We start from the raw sequence: 21936 nt of genomic DNA on the forward strand, positions 1-21936 counted from the left end.
ACGTTCAGTGCAGCAGTTGAAAGAGGAAAAGGGAGTATGTTTTTATGGAAACCTCAAATGCCCTTCCACATCTCCTGTGAATTACCTCTGTGTTCAGGCAGCCGAGCTAGACAGCTGCGAGGAGAGGCGTGTGGTTTTGATGGGGGCCTTGGAAAGAAAAGGCCCCTTGTACCCTGGCCAGCGCATGTAGGTGGTGTGACCTGGGAGGACAGCGGAGCCAGGAGCTCCGCAGCTGTGTTGGAAGCCAGGCTCCCAGCGGCAATGTTCCAGGGAGCCAAAGGGGGAGCCAGAGAGCCGGGAGGCTCCAGCCTGGTCCAGAGAGAGAGACAGCACCTGCCCAAGGCGGTAAGCAAGGATCAGGGAATATGGGGGAGAATTCCGGACAGTGGCGAGGCCCCTGCCTTCCCCTTCCTCTCTCCTTCCCTCTCCTCCCCTCTCTTCCCCTCCCCTCCCGCCTCCCCCCTCCCCTCCCCTCCCCCCTCGCCTCCCCTCACCCCTCCCTCTCCCCTTCTCTCTCCCCTCCCCCCTCCCCTTCTCCCCTCCCCCTTCTTTTCCACTCCCGTCCCCGCCTTCCACTCCCCTCCTCTTCCCCCTCCCCTCCCACCTCCTCTCCCCGCTCCCCTCGTCTTCTTTTCTTCTTTCCTTCCTTCCTTCTCTCTCTTTCCTCTTTCTCTTTCTTTTTCTTCCTTCTTTCTTTTCTTTTCTGTATTGTCTTGCCTCTTTCTCTTTCTTTTTTCTTTTCTTTTTCTTTTTCCTTCCTTCCTTCCCTCCCTCCCTCCTTCCTTCCTTTGTTCCTCCCTTCTTTCTTTCTTTCTTCTAAGAACAGAGAGGAAAATTTTCTTTTCTTTTTCCTTTGAGACTCGGTCTCACTCTGTTGCCCAGCCTGGAGTGCAGTGGTTTGATCATGGCTCACTGTAGCCTCAACCTCCTGAGCTTAACTGATCCTCCTGCCTCAGCCTCCTGAGTAGCTGGGACCACAGGTGTGTGCCACCACATCCAGCTAATTTTTAAAAATTCTTTGTGAAGGTGAGGTCTCCCTATGTTGCCGAGGCTGGTCTCGAACTCCTGGGCTCAAGGGATCCTCCCGCCCCAGCCTCCCAAAGTGCTGGGACTATAGGTTACAGGCATGAGCCACTGCACCTGGCCCCAGATTATTCTTATGTACAGCAGGGTTGATGCAATGTACAATGTTTTTCAACTGTGTTTGACCAAGAATCAGAGCAAACCAGACTATGAGATACAGTCTTCATTATATACCCCCAGACTATGTTTATAAACCTAAAACAAAAATTACATGAAACTATACTTTTATGTGTGAGACACTTTGATATATTCTACTGTCTTCTGTTCTATTCTAAAAAAGAATGTTGGTTGTGGCTCACTAAAGTGATTCCCTGTCATATTCACAGATTGTGTCCTGCAGTCTGAAAAACACTGACATAGTAAAGCTCAACAAATGTTTGGTGAGTAAATGAATGATCGAACAAATAAATGCATACTTCAATCTCAACACCAGTAAAACAGAGGGGCTGCACTAGATAATTTCTTAGATCTCTTCATTAAAAATACTGAGGTCGATGCCTTTGTTTTTAAATTTCCAACAGCTTCATCATGCCCCTGGGCTCTGGTAAGCCTCAGTTGAAGGGATTCCCACTGATACAAGAGATCAGAGGGTTCTTTTTCAATGTGTTTATTACGTAAAGATAAGCAGTATCTTCCCTTCTAACCTCCCCAGACCTTCTATCCCTGAGCCCAGAAGGACCAGCAAAGTCAGAACGTAAACCTAAGGTATAGAAGATTCCCAGAAATCTCATTTGTGGTGTTCTTCCTCAGTTCTCTACAAGGTCCCAAGGCTGAGGTGGAATGTGGAGGAGTGGAGGCCTGAAGTCTCTGTGGCCTTGAAAGATGTGGTAGTCAGTGTGGGCCAAGATAATATGCTGCTATGCCAGTAGACAATTTGAATCTTCAGCCTCTTGTACCCTGAGGGTTCCATGAACCCATCCAACTGCTTGCAGTGAAGCCCAACCCACTGCTTGCAGCTTATGCTCCCTCGGCCTGGGCCAGGGGCTTCCAGGGTCATCTGGCAGGGTCACTATAGTGCAATGTAGGTCTTGAGAAGCTTGGAAAGGGCTGGTCTTCTGGTGAGCTCCAGAAGTGGCTCCAGAGACCACTGCCTCAGTAGGACCTGGTTATACTGAGTAAGGGCTTCAGAAAGTTTGAGGAAAAGGTTCCAGTGGAGACCAGAGGTGGGTTCTCTGGGTTCTCTGCTGTTTAGACAGGAGGTAGAGGTGCCTTCCTACCCCATATTATATTGTTAGCTAATACTGATTGGGCACTTGTCCATCCCTTGTACTCTGCAAGGCACATCATCTCATTTAAACCCCACAACAACTCTGTAAGCTAGATATTAAATATTATTATTAGCCATAATTTACAGATAAAGAAACTGGGGCACAGAAAGGTTAAGCAACTTGCTCACAGTCATGCAGGGTGTAGAAATAGGATTTACCCAAGTAGCCTGATGTCAGAGCCTGTATGCTCCATCACTACACTGTGCAGTCTTCACCGGGGCAGGTGGTGTTGAGTTAGTGAAGAGAAGGCATTCTACCTGGCACTGTTCTGCAGGGGGTGCCAGGAAGTACTGACATGTGATGTCATTGCCTTATAATGTCATCCCATCCAGAGCACAAACCTTCCACTCTGTCACTGATTGCCACGTGTGCCAAGTGTAGCACGCGATGACAGACCCAGGTTTATGACATCACTGCTCTAGGAACGTTATTGGCCTCAAAAAAGGCTGCTTGGTCAGTCTCTCAGTGGGAATGTTTGGGGCTAGGAGACCAGAATCAGAGAATGGCACCCTTCTGGAAGCAGAGTAATTAAGGGCTAGCATTCTGGAAGAACAGGGATGGAGCAAAGGTATCAGCAAGCTCCCAATAGCTCTAGGATAAAAATAATAAGGGTTATAATTTATTGAAAAATGACTATACAGCTAACACTAGACCAAATGCTTTTAAAATGTGGTTTCAGGTTATTTTACAACCCTATCATGAAATTATTCTTATTCCCATTTTATGGGTGAGGAGCATGAGGCTCAAAGAAGTTAAGTAAATGGACCAAGATCATCAAACAAACAGAAATGGGATTTAAAGCCAGGCCTTTCTGACTCAAGGTTGTGTACTGAGTTCCTGTCCAATTCTGCTTTCTGCATGTGTATTCATACTCAGCAAAGTTTGATGCCTGCATGAAAAACAATATTTAAAGTCTCCACCATGTATTGGCCACTTAACTGCCTCTATCACTCCTCCTCAAGGATGATGAAGGGCTGGGGCAAGAAGAAGATTAGATAGTATACCTCACCAACCATTCCCACTGTTTGGAAGCAGCTCAGGCAGATTGCTGTGATGACAGCTGGCAGCAGAGCATGGGGAAGAACATAGGCCAGTGTGGCTCATGTTCCACCATGTCACTCCACTCCACCCATCCAGTCCATGTCATTGATAGGCACAAATGAGCTCCTGCACCATGCCCATCAAATGCCCTTCTCTCTCCCAGATGCCTTGTGTTACTCCTTCAGTCTCTGCTTTTTCCTCTTCCCAGACAGGCGGGCAGACCCTTGTTTTCACTACTGCCAATCAGCAGCTCAGAGGAATTGCCAGATTTTAGAGGCAGACTTGCAAATAATAACCAATACATAAAAGAACACCTACTTTGTTTCCATGCTTAAGGAACTGGGCAGAATGACACAGATTTCAGAAGTTCCTAAAAGCAGGAAAAGGATGTGGCCTTAGGGAAAGGGCCTTCCACTCTCCATTTCTCGTGGTCCTTACAGTGAGTGTTGGAAAGATTAAATGAGACAGTAAATGTGCTTGTGCTGTCAAAAGGGAAACACACCCAGGAAACAAAAGGGATTCCTGTCCCTTGGAGTCTGAGCAATAGGTTGACCAGTGGGATGGGCAAGACCTGGGTTTCAGATCTGAGGCCTGATCTGCACCCACTGTGTGCCACTCATTAGGATAGTGAAGTCTCACATAGATAAAGGCACATGGCACTTCAAAACAGCGTTCTTAAGATGGCTTGGAGGATGTATCAGGGTAGGTGACTCAGGGAGATAAGGGGCTTGTGTACACCTTGTCTCTTGATGTAGCCTCCAGGCCAGTCCTGGTCCCATTCACCACTAGGTGGACTATCCCATACCAGTGAGATGGCAACACCAGCGTGTCTTGAAAACCAAGGAGGACTCACGTGGACAATTTAACGTGGAAGTCCCAAGGTGTCTGATAATTACTCGGTTGTTACGGTTTCTAGAAATAAAGCATGATGGAAAACAGGCTGTCCAGGCTGAATGAGGAATAGGTGATGAGACTGTGCAGGCACTTAGTGGGAACCATCTCTCTGGGCAGCAAGGCTGAGGGAGAAGAATGCCTTCTGGGGGAATGACTATAGTGACCACAGATACACAGGTCACATAGCCTTGGGGAGGAGGGACTAAGACTTTCCAGGAGGAAATAAGGGTAGAGTCAAGCAAAGGCCAAGCATGCAGGCTCTGAGGGACAGTGTTTGGGAATCTAATGTGGTAGTGGTTAAGAGTGCAGACTCTGATACCTTGGCTCAAATTGCAGCTCCACTATGTAGGAACTGTGTGGCTGTGGCCCTTAAGCTGCCTATGGCTCTGTATCCTCCATCTGTAAATGCAGGTAACACTAGTAGTAGCTGCTTCGTTAGGATGTGATGAAGATTAATTGGGGCATTGTGTGTGGCATGCTAGCATAGTGTTAGCACTAGTAACTGCTCAATAAATGTACCATTGCTGTGAGGCTGGGAATGGGAGGGACATACACACACACACACTCATCCCAGCTCCAACTTTCATCTCCACAGGCTCCTTCACAATCAGTGAAGAATTAGGTACTTTCTTGCCAAAGATAGCTGAAGCTCAAAGCCTGTACCATATGGACACTTGGGATATTTTGAGCAACCATGTTGGGATGCGGGCTAGTGGCAGCACCAACTGATAACGTGGCTATGGGAGCTATTTTAAGTGTTCACCTACTCTCCCCATCCCATGCTCTCCCCAAATGCCAATGGTTCTCAACATTTTTTGGATCATGGCCCCTTCAATAAATGGATGGCTACCAAGGATCCTCTTGTCAGAACAGCACATGTCCACATATCTGCCACATTCTGCACTTTATTTCAGAGGCTCTATGGACTTCAGAATTTGAACCCTATTCCAGATATTCAGACTCAGAGACCTAGAGGTATGTCTCTGCTGCCTGCCTCTTTCCTCTGAAACCATGCCTTAAAAACACCAAGGGGACATTGAAACCTGCTTTTCTGGATCACATTCTGAAAACTGCTGTTCAGAAGAGTTGCAGCTTCAACAGGGCCACAGGGATATAAAAGAAGCCCTGGAATGATGTCTTCCCTAAAAACAACAAAATCATCAATAATGAATAGGAAGAACCAATATTGTGAAAATGGCCATACTGCCCAAAGCAATTTATAGATTCAGTGCTATTCCCATTAAACTACCACTGACATTCTTCACAGAATTAGAAAAAACTATTTTAAAATTCATATAGAACCAAACAAGAGCTTGTAGAGCCAAGACAATCCTAAGCAAAAATAACAAAGCTAGAGGCATCATGCTACCCAACTTCAAACTATACTACAAGGCTACAGTAACCAAAACAGCATGGTATGCTACAAAAACAAGCACACAGACCAATGAAACAGAAAGAGAACTTAGAAATAAAACCACACATCTACAACCATCTGATCTTCCGAAAACCTGACAAAAACAAGCAATGGGGAAAGGATTCCCTATTTAATAAATGGTGCCAGGAGAACTGGCTAGCCATATGCACAAAATTGAAACTGGCTCCTTCCTTACACCTTACACAAAAATTAACACTAGATGAATTAAAGACTTAAACGTAAAACCAAAAACTATAAAAATCCTAGAAGAAAATCTAGGCAATTACATTCAGGACATAGGCATAGGAAAAGATTTTATGAAATCGCCAAAAGCAATTGCAACAAAAGCAAAAATTGACAAATAGGATCGAATTAAACTAATGAGCTTCTGCACAGCAAAAGAAACTATCATCAGAGTGAACAGACAACCTATAGAATGGGAGAAAATGTTTTCAATCTATCCATCTGACAAAGGTCTAATATCCAGAATCTACAAGGAACTTAAGCAAATTTACGAAACCCCCCACAAACAACCCCATTAAAAAGTGGGCAAAGAATGTGAATAGACACTTCTCAAAAGAAGACATACATGCAGCCAACAAACACATGAAAAAAAAGCTCAACATTACTGATCATTAGAGAAATGCAAATTAAAACCACAATGAGATACCATCTCATGCCAGTCAGAATGGCGATTATCAAAAAGTCAAGAAACAACAGATGCTGGCGAGGTTGCGAAGAAATAGGAACGTTTTTACGCCGTTGGTGGGAATGTAAATTAGTTCAACCATTGTGGAAGACAGTATAGCGATTCCTCAAAGATTTAGAACCAGAAATACCATTTGATCCACAATCCCATTACTGGGAATATACCCAAAGGAATATAAATAATTCTATTATAAAGATACATGCATGCATATGTTCAATGCCGCACTATTCACAATAGCAGACTTGGAATCAACCCAAATGCCCATCAGTGATAGACTGGATAAAGAAAATGTGGTATATATACACCATGGAATACCATGCAGCCATAAAAAGGAACAGGATCATATCTTTTGCAGGGACAGGGATGGAGCTGGAGGCATTATCCTCAGCAAACTGGCAAAGGAACAGAGAACCAAACACCGCATGTTCTCACTTATAAATGGGAGCTGAACAGTGAGAACACATGGACACAGGGAGGGGAACAACACATATTGGGGCCAGTTGGGGGAGTGCGGGGTGGAGAGAGCATCAGGAAAAATAGCTAATGCATGCCGGGCTTAATACCTAGGTGAAGGAAGGGTTGATAGGTGCAGCAAACCAGCATGGCACATGTTTACCTATGTAACAAACATGCATATCCTGCACATGTATCCCGGAACTTAAAATTTTTAAAAATCATCAATAATAACAATGAAAGCAGCTAACGTTTTTGGGTACTTGCTATGTTCCAAACACCGAACTAAGCTCCTTACATGCATTATCTCATTTAATACTCCCCAAACTTCCATGATGGCAATAGTATCCTGGTCCCTGTTTTGCAGATGAGACACTAAGGCACATAGAGGTTAAATAACTTGCCCAAGATCACACAGCTAGTAAGTAGTAAGATTCAAACCCAGACCCAGACCCTGCCGTCAATCAGTATACTTTGTGACCACCTAGTGACGTCACAGGAACCACACTTCCATCACCTATTTTAATGCCCTGAATGTTCATCCTAATAAATGCACATTAGACTTGAGTGGGTAAAAATTCTGAATGTACTGAGTCTTCCACCTTGGACCAATCCTTCTCTTCAAAATGAACCTGCATGGGAATCAATGCTGAAAGTGGAAAGAGACCCCAGACAGGCCTGGCATCTGTATGCATAAGACAGAAAACCATCTCCCTGCACCCCTACTCCCAGTTAAAAGGCTGTGGGCATCTTTGAGCCAATGAATGGGCTGCTACAAAGAATTCTGGGAATCCCAACCCCTCACAGTTCTGCAACTCACAGTCCTGCAAAAGGTGGGTACTAGAATAGGGAGGTGGGCATATAGGCCAAATACTCTGTTCTGCCTTCCAGGAGGGAAAAAGCATGCTACCCAGGAAGCTCACAAGTGACATGTGGCCCATGGGCATACCAGGGCTAAAGTGAAGGATGGACTGCTCTGTGGAAAGAAGGAGTGAAAGTGAACAAGAGGCATAGGGCCACCTGCAGGAAGACTGAGAGGAGGGAAGGAGGAAGGCTGGCTTTGGCAGGGAGGGGAGGCAGGAGCAGAGGGAGCCAGAGGATCGGTTCAGGCAGTGAGAGAGGGCAGCCCCACTCTATTTCCCAGGCTGCTCTCTGGATGCAGGCAGGAAGGTTGAGTGTATTACACTGGCCCCACCTCCAGAGGCTCTCTCTGCAGCCGCTGGACTGGACACAAAGCGTGAGAGACAGAGACACCATCTCTGCTGATTTGTACCTAACTGGTTCCTGTTGCTGAGAGCCCACGTGTCACAGAAGCCAGGGCAGAGGCCCCACACTGCTGTCGGCATTTCCCAGGTAAGCAACTGCCTGTGTGTGAGCCAGGAGTGGAGAGCAAGGCCTGAAGGCGGTGAGCAGAGAAGAAAGTAGGAGGCGGCTGCCTAGGATGGACTTTAGTACAATCTGGAAAGAATGAAGGAAAGAAGAGGGGTATGGGCTGGGGTTGCAACAAGCCCTTAGGGTAGGCTTCTGCAGAGTGTTGATGGATGTATGAGGTTGGGGAGTCAAAGGCTGCATTTGGTCCACTCTTGGCTGGCAAGTGCAGAGGAAGTTCCAGCAAAGGACTGCTCTGACAGCCTCTGGGGACTAGCACATCTGGGGAGCAGAGAGGCCTGCCATACCATGGCATCAGTGTTCCTCTTTCAGACCAGGTATATTTGTGCAGACTTTGCCAGAAAATCCCTCCCTGTGCCCCTGCCTGCCTCCAGGTCTTCCTGGTGGTCGAGAGCATGCGTGTGGCAGCGACAGGAGGAAGAAAGCAGGACATATTCACTGGGGATATGGCTTCAGATGGAGGAGGGATACCTCATCTGAAAAGAGAGTCTCCTGACGGGCTCTGGAGAGGAGATTGGTTAGCTAGTGGAGGGCTGTGTGCCACCCTAAGGAGGCTCCCCTGTGGCCCAGAGGAAAAGAATGACACACAGACTGTGGAAAATGGGGTATTTGTGCTGGAGGTGGGGTGGGGAGCGGGTAAAGTCAGTGATCTGTGAACAGTGCCACAGAAACAGGCAGTATGTTGTCGTAAAGAGGGAAAGAGACCTAAGACATGCGTTTCATACAAATCCAGCATCCCTTTGCTGTCCCTGCTGGGGGACCCACAGCCCCGGATCAAGCCTGCTGGTCTGAGCAAGTTCTATGAGGTTGGCTAGTGGTATGTCCCCTCTATGAACTACACATTCACTCCCTAAGATCCACTACGCTGAAAATATGTCAGACCTGGGCTCCTGTCAAAAGGCATGCCAGCTACCCTCTGCCACGTGATGGGTGAGGGAAGCAGTGAGAGAAGAGGAGTGGTCCCTGGGCTTTAGGGCACAAAGAGACATGAGATGCTGAATTCCAGTCACAACTGCAATGTGTCCTCCCTCCATCCATGGCTTCTGTATCCAGAGTAGAAAGTGAGGATTCCTCCATACTGCTCCCTCTTCATACACACAGGGTAACTGGGCTCATGATCAGGCAGAAACCAGGGAAGAACAGTTTAATGAGATGGGGATAGGGTTAACTGGACCAGCCAAATACAAAGATCACTCCTTTTATCCAGTCTGAGATGGCAGTGAAAGGTGGGCAGAGGTAGAGAGAAGGAGCTTTCAGAAGGTAAATACTCAGTGACTAATACTCTTGAGCACCCCAGGCAGTGGCCTCTGCAACATGGGTCCTGGCTCTGATGGGCAGCCACTGGCCTCTCTCTTTGGCGGAGGGCAATCTGGGTCAATGAAAGCAGGGAGGAGCCCAGCAGCGAGGCCCTGTAGCCAAGGTTCCTTGGCCCAGAAAACACAAGGGGCTTTGATGCCTGCAGAAAGCCACGGCTTTTCACCCCAGGATGCTGCAGCTGCTCTTGGGCAGAGCCCAGCCCCAGAGCAGGCTTCAGTCTGAAGGCCACAGCTGGGAGGCAGGACCATTTGGGGCTTAATGGCCTTAAAATTAGAGAGAAACCCCACTGCTGCTGTCTATGAGCTGTGTGGCCTTGGGAAGGTAAGTAACCTCAATAAAGCTCAGTTTCCTGGTCTGTAAAATTGAAAGAATAATATAGTAATAATAGCATCTATCTTTTTTTTGAGACGTAGTCTCACTCTGTCACCCAGGCTGGAGTGCAGTGGCGCGATCTCAGCTCACTGCAAGCTCCACCACCATGCCCAGCTAATTTTTTTGTATTTTTAGTAGAGACGGGGTTTCACCGTGTTAGCCAAAATGGTCTCAATCTCTTGACCTCATCATCCATCCGCCTCGGCCTCCCAATAGCATCTATCTTAAAGTTTGCTGAGAGGAATAAATGAAATTATGTTTGTGAAGCACTCAACATAGTGCCTGGCTCATAACGTGTGCCCAGAAAAATGAGAGTTTTAATACCCCCTCTGGGATTCTCAGAAGTTTCTCTCCAGACTAAAGCAGATTTAGCCCTCTGGTCAACAGTTGTCCCCCTGGAGAGGCCCTCAGTACCCTGCCTCTCTAGTAACTCCTTTAAAATCTGTCACTCATCCAATCCTTGTTAACCAATCCTCCAGCAGGCTTTCTCCATGTCTTCAAGCTAAAATAAAATAAGTTTGAAAATAAAACCCAAATGGCTCTCATGTCTCATGCGTTATGTTTGAAATCCTACATCTGGCTTCTTGAGTCAGGAGATGTGTACCCCAGTGGACATCTGTGGTATGCCAGGGGATCAATATGGCACACTTGGGGGAAGATTAAACATTTAAACCCAGGTAACTTTAATACTATTTTCTATAACACAAACGCGACTGGCAGGGCACAGTGGCTCACGCCTGTAATCCCAGCACTTCGGGAGGCCGAGGCAGGTGGATCACAAGGTCAGGAGTTCAAGACCAGCCTGGCCAAGATGGTGAAACCCTGTCTCTACTAAAAATACAAAAATTAGCCGGGCATGGTGGTGGGCACCTGTAATCCCAGCTACTCAAGAGGCTGAGGCAGAGAATCACTTGAACCGGGAGGCAGAGGTTGCAGTGAGCCAAGATCGCGCCACTGCACTCCAGCCTGGGTGACAGAGCAAGACTCCGACTCAATTAAAAACAAAAACAAAAATGAGACATAAAATGTAAACTCTCCTGAATGTTTATGATGAAGCAAAATTTCAAAGACAGGTCAAGCTCTCAGTGGGCATCCTCTGCCCCCGGGTGCTTATGGGTAGCCTTCCTGGCAGTTAGGAGTTCCTCAGAAGTTACAAGGGCCTGAGAAGCCCCGCTTAATCAGTGAGGGGCAACTGGTGCCTTCCTGACTCACCCTCATTCTCCCAAGGGCTGCTCCTTATCTTTGGAAGAGGTGGCCTACACAGCCCAGGGCCTGAGAGGTAACCCTAGCTGACACCATCATGGGATGGCAGACTTCCATTCCTGGCAGGGACAGCAAAAGCCAGCCTGGTTTCCAGCTTCCTGAGTGGGGGACACTGTAAGAGTGTCTTAGGAGGACCACAGCTTGGTTCCTACCCTCTCATCGAGTTGTCCCCCATGCTGACAAAGGACACATTTGGTTAGTGGTTGGGGATGAGCACCCTAGACAGGACAAGGCACAGCTGGCACCCAGCAAATGCCCCACCCTGGCTATTCCTGACAGCATGGTCTCCTGGGGCTTATAGCAAGTGGGATCTCCAGAGGAAACAGGATGACTGGAATTTTCAGCAGAGCCAGGCCTCTGTCCTCAGTGAGGCTCAACAATATGCCTGACATGGAGACCAGTTGGAAACAGAGCTATAGTGGGAACCTCAGTCCCTCTGCTCATGAAAGTGATTAAGTACATTCTTTGTGATTTTCTCTTCGTACTTTTCTTTTTGCAGGTATCCTGAGCCAAGCAGGATACTCCTCCTCAGAGGAGCAGGCAATAGAAGCGCCTGAACATCATGGCACAAGTGGACTCCCAGGACAGGTGGGGAGAGGCGTCTCCTCTCAGCAGCTTGACTGAGGAGGCTCATGACACCCAGATGCTGAGCATGAACTTAGAGAGTGACGATGAAGATGGTGGGGAGGCCGAAAAAGAGGGCACCGCTGACCCGGTGGCCTGTCCAAGGGACAGCTCCCCAGTAACACACGAAAATCCTGACTTGCCATGGCCCCATCCACTGGGCAAAGAGGAAGAGAAATTCTCTGACTCTTCCAGTGCTGGGGGCATGGGGCAGAAACCAGTGGAAATGTCTGGGAAAGCCAGTTGGAGCAGAGATGTGACAAAGATCAAGGAGACCCAGGGTTCCCCGGGAGCAAGCAGAGCTCTGGGTACCCTTCCCAGTGGTCTCGCACACAAATTGTTAGGTCAGATGCAACCTCTTGGGGACCGACTACCTGCGGGTGATGATGGAGACTCGAGGGCAAACCAGGACGCAGTCTTGGATGTCCCATCCAGCTTCCCCAGCAATGGAAAGTATCTCTGTGCGCACAAAAGTGTAGACACGTCCGCAGGGAACTCTTCTCTGTTGTGTTTCCCCAGGCCGGGGAGCAACTGGGACCTTCCCACGCAAGAGACACATACACCAGCCCAGGCGTCGGCCACCCCAGCCAGCCTGGCTGCCGCGGTCCTGGCAAAAGCGCGGAACAGCAGGAAAGTACAGAACCAGGCGGGCCGGCGCGAGGGCGGAGAGGCTGAGGCGCGTCCCTACAGGTGCCTGCGGGGCGGGCGGGCCTTTCAGAAGCCCAGCAAGCCGCTGAGCCCCGCGGAGACGCGCGGCGGCGCCGCCAAGCGCTACGCGTGCGAGCTATGCGGGAAGGCCTACTCCCACCGCGGCACACTCCAGCAGCACAGGCGCCTGCACACGGGCGAGCGGCCCTACCAGTGCTCCTTCTGCGACAAGGCCTACACCTGGTCCTCCGACCACCGGAAGCACATCCGCACCCACACAGGCGAGAAACCCTACCCGTGTCCAGACTGCGGGAAGGCCTTCGTGCGCTCTTCGGACCTGCGCAAACACCAGCGCAACATGCACAGCAACAATAAGCCCTTCCCGTGCTCCGAGTGCGGCCTGACCTTCAACAAGCCGCTGTCGCTGCTGCGCCACCAGCGCACGCACCTGGGCGCCAAGCCCTTCCGCTGCCCCGCCTGCGACCGGGAGTTCGCTGTGGCCAGCCGCATGGTGGAGCACCAGCGCGTGCACTCGGGCGAGCGGCCCTTCCCCTGCCCCACCTGCGGCAAGTGCTTCACCAAGTCCTCCAATCTGTCCGAGCACCAGACGCTGCACACCGGCCAGAGGCCTTTCAAGTGCGCTGACTGCGGCGTGGCCTTCGCGCAGCCCTCGCGCCTCGTGCGCCACCAGCGCATCCACACTGGCGAGAGGCCCTTTCCTTGCACGCAGTGTGGCCAGGCCTTTGCCCGCTCTTCGACCCTGAAGCGGCACCAACAGATCCACTCCGGGGAGAAGGGATTCCTCTGTGCCGAGTGCGGCAGGGCCTTCCGCATTGCCTCTGAGTTGGCCCAGCACATACGAGTGCACAACGGAGAGAGGCCCTACCAGTGTGAGGACTGCGGCCAGGCCTTCACCAGGTCCAATCACCTCCAACGACACCGAGCCAAGCACGGCACCTGCAAGAAGGAGCCCATCCCTTCCTCCTCTGACGAGTGAAGATAGCATCGTCGACCTCACTACTTGGAACCTTCCCAGGTGGGCCCACTCACATGGTATTGCCAGCCTCACTGGTCAGCCTCGCCTCCCAGCAGGTCGCGGGTCATGAGTGGTCCATTTGATTATTTATTTGATCCCTTGAACAGAAAGTCACCACCGAGAGAGCACCCAGGTGGGTGGTTTCACATCAGTGGTTCTGAGTGTCCGAGGTCATAAGCAATTGGAAAAGGGAAAGACAAAGTAGTGGGAGCTGATCAAACGTTGAGTTCCTTGGGTTGGGGAACCTGAATCAATCAGAAACTGCTTCTAGAATTACATACTGGGCACTGGGCCAGGCTCCAGGGATAAGGTGGGGAAAAAGACTAACCTGTCCTACCCTCAAAGCCATATGCAAATACTGAAAAGAAGGCCTGAGGGGCTGGTCCTCTTTAGAGAAAGATGCTTTTTGGTTTTTATATAAATAAAGGAATCCCCAGAAGTGGTCCCTATGATGAACTCCCCCAAAGCAATGCCGTTTTTGGAGGAACTCAAACCCAGTCCAACATCCCATCATTTCACTTGACTGCAGAAATGGCTTTACCCTTAGGATATATCTTTATGAGTCTTGGCTTTGAAGTGGAGAAGGGCTTTATCTTAGAGAAGGTGGTTTATGTCATATTCCAGTTATTCTAGAAGTTCAGGACAGCCTTAGCATCTGAAAAAGAAGCCCATTCCTCTTTATAGTGGAATTTAGTAAGTAGATCTAACCCGAGTCTCACCCACAGAATTCATATAAATTCATATATGCCTTCTCTCTGGCTGCCTCTTTTCCTGTTTGCACTCTGAGGGCTTAAGTCATATGTGATATTTACAAAGCAATTGGCCCATTTACAGAGAGACATATATAATTTCTCCACAAAGCCTTAACCATGGTTCATGAAACCGTTTGGGTTCATTTAAATTTGTCTGAATCATTAGTCTTGACTTGAAGTGAACAAAACACCCTTTGCCCAAGTGCCAGTGGCTTGTCTGCATTTCAAAATCATTAAAACCAGGTATGGAAGCCTACGTGCTCACAGTTATCTAATGAGGTTATTTCAAAGTTTGCATTACTAACAGCCATTCTGCAAAGTGTATTGATGTGTATAGTGATCTGTATAAAGTCAGTAGTTCTTAGCTGAACCTCAACTGTGAGGAATCTATGACTCCACAGATGTCCTTGGTGCACATAGGCAAACGGCACTTCTCATCTTACTGAAGTTAAATAAGATATTCCATAAGAAGGTATAGTGCCCTTTTTGGGGGAGTACCTTTAGTATATTCCTAAAATTGCCACCAAAGAATGCCAAATCTGAATTTCTCTTGGTTTCCACCTGATTTGGAACTAGGGTGTGACCTCTAAATAGCATTCTCATGACACATGGGGGCGCCAAAGAGAAGTAAGAGAGATAGCTAGATAGCTAGATAGTCTTGTGTCTTGTTTGACCAAGGTAACCGTAATAAAAGAGTCCATCCCCATCCTTTACTGTTGATGTGACCTTGGGCTTCAGTTTCTGCATCTGCATTGGCAAAATAGAAGTGGTAGTAGTAGGTAAAAGTTAGAGTGATCCTACTATATGATGGAAACTTTGGCTGGATGCAAGAGCTTTAAATTGGTAGAAAAGTCACAAGATGAGCTTGTGACTATGAAGAGAGCAAAAGCTAACTTTTTTTTCCTAGATAATTAATAAAATAGTTGAAGACTGAAGGATTACTCCTTTTCATTGTATCCTTTCTTGAAGATGGTCATTAGTATAGTTTTTACAAATTAAAAAATTTGGTTTTGTTTTATAATTTTTATGGAGTTGTTCGCCAAAACCTGGTTGCATAGGAGTCACCTGCGCTGTTTGTTAACCATATAACTTGCTGAACCCTAACCTTGAATACTGATAAAGGTCTGCAGTGTGGTATCTAGGTATGGCTTCCACATGGGCATAGCTTTGGAGAAGGAGTGAGCGTACTTGTTAATAGGCAGAAACGCTGGATTTGCTTGTGCTGGGTATCTTTGGTGCTGTATACTATGTTTCTGGAATATAAGGGGTAGAATGTACTGAACAGGTCCAAGAGAAGTTCATTAGTCCTTCAGGCCTTTCACAAAACAACTCAGATTTTAAGGAAAATTGTCCCAACCAGTCTTTTCTCACATCAACTGCAAGGGTCATTCTGAGTAGGTATTAGAGAAGAAAGGAATCCCATTGGAACCAGTAGTCACAGATCACTGGACCAGACAGTGGTACACAAGTAGAAGGCAACAGTACATGGAGTGGACAAAAGAGAAGCCAACCAGCTGTGAGGTGGCTTGGGACAAATTCTGCCCAGTAGAGTCTGTCCATTCAGAGTAGGGGTAGTTGAGTCACATCTTTGGAGAAGAATCAATGCTTGAAGACAGGTTATTCTGTCTTGCATTTGTGCCCCAAATTATGCCGAGCTACTTTCTGGTTTTCTGGTAACCTACTGTACATCACAGCAGACAATCTTATTTCTCTATTATGTAATTAAAAATCAGGGTAAAGCCAGGTGTGGTGGCTCATTCCTGTAATCCCAGCACTTTGGGAGGCCAAGGTGGGAGGATTGCTTGATCCCAGGAGTTTGAGACTAGCCTGGGCAACATAGTGACACCCCCATCCCTTTAAAAAAAAATTTTTTTAATGAGCCAGGTTGGCCAGGTGCAGTGGCTCATGCCTATAATCCCAGCACTTTGGGAGGCTGAGGTGGGTGAATCACCTGAGGTCAGGAATTCGAGACCAGACTGGCCAACATGGTAAAACCCCATCTCTACTAAAATTACAAAAATTAGCTGAGCATGGTGGCAGGCGCCTGTAATCTCAGCTACTCGGGAGGCTGAGGCAGGAGAATCGCTTGAACCCAGGAGGCGGAGGTTGCAGTGAGCCAAGATCACACCATTGCACTCCAGCCAGGGTGACAAGAGTGAAACTCCATCTCAAAAAACAACAACAACAAAAATGAGCTAGGCGTGGTGGCACACACACATAGTCCCAGCTACTGGGGAAGCTGAGGCAAGATGATTACTTGAGCCTAAGAGGTGGTGGCCGCAGTGAGCTGTGATCATGCCACTGCAATTCAGCCTGAGTGACAGAGTGAGATGCTGTCTCAAAATAAATAAATAAAATAAAATAAGGGCAGGGCCTTCCTCGTGACAAAAAGAATTTAAAGCTTCTCTCTGGGTTAATGCTGTTTCCACAGTACAGGTTGCCAAAATTAATTTGAATATACCCAGTAAAAATGTTCATTTATAAGTTTCCACTTAATAAAAATTCCCCTGATGGGTTCACCAGTCTATGGTGCTCATGACTTGTATTCTTTAGACCATAATGATAATAGCCAACACTTACATTGTGTTCAGTTTGTGCCAGGAACTGTTCTAAATGTTTTATATATGTTAACTGTTTTTTAAAGCAAACTTATGGTGATTCTTATCCCCATTTTTTAAGATTAGGAAATCAAGGGAGAAAGATACCACAGCTAGAAAGTGGCTGGCACAGTAATGATGTGACATTTAGACATGCTTGCTCCAGAGACTGTTCACAGGGCCAACTGCCTCTGTTTGGAATGGAGTTGTTGATGTGCATTTTTAAAGTGGATGACAATAAATTCAATTTAAACGATGATAAAAATTGAAACACAGCACAGCAGAAATCATGGCATGACTCAGGAACAAAGACCTGTGAATGACTTAATGGATCTGGGAGAGTCTGGGTTGGCAGCTCTTAATCATTGATGCCTTGGAAACTGTCAATAACCTAGCCAGGGGGAATAAATTGGAGTTAAAGGAGTAATACTTCCTTGAAGGCCCACTGTTGTTTCATATCACTGGCTAAAGAAACATTCTGTGCCTGTGCCTTACACAGAAAAATATACCAGCAGTTAATCTTGGCAGTCAACATTTACACACTCTATACTCTAAATGCATGCACATTGAAAAGCTATATTAACCTGATATGAACACAATAGATCACCCAGGAATTCCAACTAGAGCTTAAAAAATCTTGCTTGGAAGAAAATTTTGTGTAAAGCATTAGTTTAATTGCCAGAACACTCAAGCAGATGTCATTGCTAGACTCAGAACTAGAATACGAACTACAAACTCCATGACCCATGAACATATTGCCAAAGATGGAGTGACTCAATGTTTCATCAAACCAGAAGAGGGCAGCTGTTTAAGTTGACAGGAAAGCTCATTTTTAACATCAATTTCCCTCTTTCCATTCTGCATTAAACCATGCCAGTACAATTTTTCCACTGTCTAGATAATGTTTTTATCTCTCTCTCTCTCCTCCTCATTTTTCTCCTTAACCACCCCCACCCTACAACTTTCAGTCAAATTGGTTCAGAGTTTCACTGTTTAGGAGTGTCAGGAACTCAGCAGATTGGTTCAGCAAATGAATAGAACTGCTATAAAATATAAGTTATCACTAAGATTTAAAGAAAAACACCTCTTGCTAAAAACAAAGAATACATGGAGGAGGCCAAAAACAGGGATAGAGGGAATCTCTTGTGGTAGTTCAGATGAAGTCAAGGACAAGTGGGGACAGAGGTAAGATGAGAAGATGCCAGAGATTTCAGGGGTGGAGTTAATAAGGCTTGGTGAAAGGATAAAAATAGCTACCATTTAGTGAACACTTTTTAGGGATTGGGCACTACATTCATTATCTCAATTAATTCCTACAATAATCTGTTATGAAAGGTCCTTGAAAAATATTCCCACATGGGGTCTGCAACAATTTTCCTTTCCAGGAACGCAATCAAGATTAATAGGTCATGCTATTGTCTGTTATTGTTAAGCAAAGGTCAATAAGGTCTACGTGTCCTCTCTAAGAATAGGCTGCCTGTCTGCAACAAGGAGAATATGTAGCAAATTTCTTGCCTTTTGGTTTAGAAGTTATGCCTGCTTACATTTTTATTTTTCATCATCACTGTGGTGGCTTTAAAAATGTGTTCACAAATTCTTTGACATACCTCCCTTCAAGAGTGGAGCCTAGTTTCCTTCCCTTTTAGTGTGGGCTGGACTTAGTCACTCGGTTCTAATGGATAGAATAAAGCAGAAGTGATGGTGTGTGACTTTGGAGGCTAGGCATAAAAAGTACTGTGGCTTCCATAGGATACTTTGTTTCTCTTTCTCTCTCTTTTTCCCTCATTCACTTGCTCTGGCAGAAGACAGCCACCATGTCATGAGTAGCCTTGTAGAGAGGCCCTGTGCTGAGGAACTGGGTGTTCCACCAACAGCCACATCAGTGAACTTGTAAGTGGATCCTCTATCCCCAGTCAAGAGTTCAGTTGACTGGAGACCTGGCTGACTACTTGATTGAAACCTCATGAAAGACCAACAGCCAGAATTGTGCAGCTAAGTGGCTCTCAAATTACTGATCCTTGGAAACTGTAAAATAATAAATACTTGTTTTTTTTAAGATGTTGAATTTTGGTTGGTAATTTGTAATGCCACAGTAGATAACAATAATATAAAGAACAACTTCCTCCTAACGAGTAAGAGACTAGTCACCACAAGCCCTGATTTCTACCTTAAGTAAATTGCCAGAAGGTTTGGAAACATGTCTGCTGCCTCTTGCCACATTCTCTCCAATGGCCACCCACTAAGGCTGGTTGAGGCCCAGTTGTTGCATAGGTACCCTTGTGTAATCTGTCCCATTGCCAAGTGAGCCTTAATAGCTCCAGGGCCCAGGAAGAGGGAGCCTTTGAGAAGGGGGCAGAAATACGTGGACACCAGTATCACATCTGATAAGGAATTGTAAGTATGAATCCCTTTTGGTCACTCTCTTTCTTGGTATATTTCAATTCTTAATTCAAAGATAAGTAAATTAATGTATGGTCTTTCCTAGAAAGGGGAGAAATTCGTAGTTCTCCAGAGCCTAAAACACAGTCCTTTGAGGGCAATATTATAATATTATCCCCATTTTGCAGAAAAGGAAACACCATGCAAAGGATTACTGCCAGTAAAATTACAAATGTGAAGGAAAGCATTTATTACAAGTATACTAAAGATGGTGCTTTTGTATTGATATACCAGTCCTGAGAAAAGTAGTAAAGAACTAAGGATAAGGATGAAATTAGAGTGAGTCTGAAAATCACTCCAGAGTTTCCAAAATGCTATAACCAATTAGATCTGCAGCTGTTTCCTAAATCTTCATGATGAAAATGCTTCTGAACCTTTTCTTGAATCACAAGCTACTTGAGAATCCAATAAAAGCTGCGGACCCTATCAAAAACCCCTCATTACTGATGTTTTGTGTTACAATTTCAAGGAGTCACAGGCCTCCTGAAGCCCATCAACTGGCCTAAAATAAAGATTCTCTTTTGAATTCCACTTCCAAATATGTCTCCAGCACCAAAACCCAGGAACTGAAGTCAGTTATAATAGCAAAAGGGCTAACACAGACTTGCAAAGTAAGCCCTATCAAAGACTATCTTTTGGATAATTTTTAAAAGAGAAAAACAAACAAGGTAACTAAGACAGCTTATACTCCAAAGGGGTAAACAAATTTCTTCAAATACTGAAATGAATGTATTGCTGATACAGGAAATCAGTCATGTTATGTCTTATAAATGTAACGATTACTCTTGGAATATATAAATGGTATATGTAGTTTGAAAAATCATCCAAATAAGTATTGTCACAGCTTTTAAGAAAAATAAATACTTTCTTTTGAAAAGTACAAATAATTAATGACAAAGATAAACCAGACTGCAAATGGACTTGAGGAAAGAGGCTACATTTACATTCAGAACTGCATGCCAACCATCACAGGGATTGCAATTACGGAAAACTTCAATAAAGACTAGTCCTTAAGAAACCAAGTAGAACACCAGATTATGAAAATGGCTTGGCTCCTTGATAAGGCTTATTTATTTGAGAATTAAATAATTTTTACAGTTGAGTTTATCAACTATAAAAATTTATATATATAAATATATTTATATATAGCTTATCAACTATAAACTCAACTGTAATAATTTATTTAATTTTCAGCCATTAATAACAGTATTATCTATACCTGTAAGTACCTATCTTATTCTTGCTAGAAATAACCACAGCATTTCTAAGGGGGAAAAACTGCATTCTTAGATTTATTTCAAGCCATTCATGAGGGGCAGGGCCTGGAGGAGAAGCCTGAACTGAGTAAGTTAGTGACAGAAAACTTGTTTTATTGAATAGATCTTAATAGACATAAAAACAAAAGGTGGAGATAAACTTGACAGCTCAGCCACTAGGGTCCCTCCACTTCATGAGTCCATCATGCCTCCTCAAGGTCCCTGGCTGAGTGACAGCATGAGCAGAGGAAGCACGGGAGACTGCTTTCCAGAATGAATCCGCTGATAGGGTTGCAGGGATACCAGCTGAGTGAAAGTCCCCCACACTCATCTCAGTAGAAAGGCTGCACTCTAGAGTGCATTTATTGGTATCTTTTTCACCTGTCCACCTGGACAAAGGCCACACCACACTCTTGGCATTTTTGTGGCTTGCTCTGCTGAGGGGCCACCTTAAGTCTTGACAGCAGGTTTGATTTGTGAAACTCCTTACAGCAGAGGGGACAGATGTGTGGTTTGCAGTCTTCCTTCCCTGTGTTTTGTTCATCTGAACTGTGCTGGCTTTGGTGTACCATGGACTAGGGATCTCTCACAGTACACTTTCCATAGTCATTTTGGAGCACTCCATCTCATGCACATTACACAGGTGCCTCCAAACATCCGCTGTGCGGATGAAACCTTTATCACTTTCAGGCCCCTTACATGGCTGGTCTCCAGAGTGAATCAATTTGTGCATGCATAGGTTGGCAGCCCAGAATAATTCCTTGCTACAGGTGGGGTGACAGTAGGAATCCTCCCCTAAATGGTTCTGCTTATGCTCCTGAAGTCCTGTGAGGTCCCAAAAAGATGTCCAACAATTGTGCTGTTGATCAGAGCAATCTTCTCTAGAGATCAGATCTATGTCTTCATCATAAAATGTCAACAAGGATCCTATTTTCATCATCCTCAATATACTCTCCCTGAAGTTCTTCTGAGTGCTCAGAACAATATGATTCTATGCCTTCATCCTCATACTGTAGGTTAAAGTTGGTTCTAGAAGTGACCGAGATCCCTATAGGGGTTTCACTCTGGGAGTGGTAACAGATTTCATAAGTTTCCTCATCTTCACACTAAAGTTCTACCAGAAGCTCCTGCCAACCTGAGAAAACTGCTAAGATACAGCCAGCAAGGAGGGTAGCCAGTACTCCTCCTGAATATCCATATGCAGCCTTAATTCCTGATTTATCTTTCCTGAGCTCAGGCTGGAGTCATCTGAAGATGCCTTCTCTGTGTCCTGGGCATCATCTGACTGCCTTGCTACCTCTATGTCCATTCTCAGGCCACTGGGCTGGGTATTTGTTTTTGGCTTTTTGGTGAAGGTCCTTTGGCCCTACATACTTCCTAA

General features: G+C 46.0%; 1 protein-coding gene across 2 annotated transcripts; it reads left to right on the forward strand.

Annotated features, from left to right (window-relative positions):
- The first annotated feature begins 1409 nt into the window (after nt 1-1409).
- ZNF648 (zinc finger protein 648) lies at nt 1410-15282 on the forward strand. 2 transcript variants are annotated; one of them, XM_034941930.2, is made up of 2 exons: nt 1410-1463; nt 11703-15282. In XM_034941930.2, exon 2 carries the CDS (start codon nt 11766-11768, stop codon nt 13470-13472), a length of 1707 nt encoding a protein of 568 aa, XP_034797821.1. In that variant the 5' UTR covers nt 1410-1463; nt 11703-11765; the 3' UTR covers nt 13473-15282. The 2 variants fall into 2 exon arrangements, with proteins under 2 accessions (XP_034797821.1, XP_057157960.1); XM_057301977.1 differs by lacking the exon at nt 1410-1463 and adding an exon at nt 8060-8215 and having other exon boundaries at nt 11703-15198.
- Nucleotides 15283-21936: the final 6654 nt, after the last annotated feature.

The sequence above is a fragment of the Pan paniscus genome, chromosome 1 (assembly GCF_029289425.2).
Source record: "Pan paniscus chromosome 1, NHGRI_mPanPan1-v2.0_pri, whole genome shotgun sequence".
In the NCBI taxonomy this organism is placed as follows: domain Eukaryota; kingdom Metazoa; phylum Chordata; class Mammalia; order Primates; family Hominidae; genus Pan; species Pan paniscus.

Excerpts from the sequence above, each read along its gene's own strand:
- ZNF648 (XM_034941930.2), top strand. The coding sequence starts at position 11,766 with ATGGCACAAGTGGACTCCCAGGACAGGTGGGGAGAGGCGTCTCCTCTC.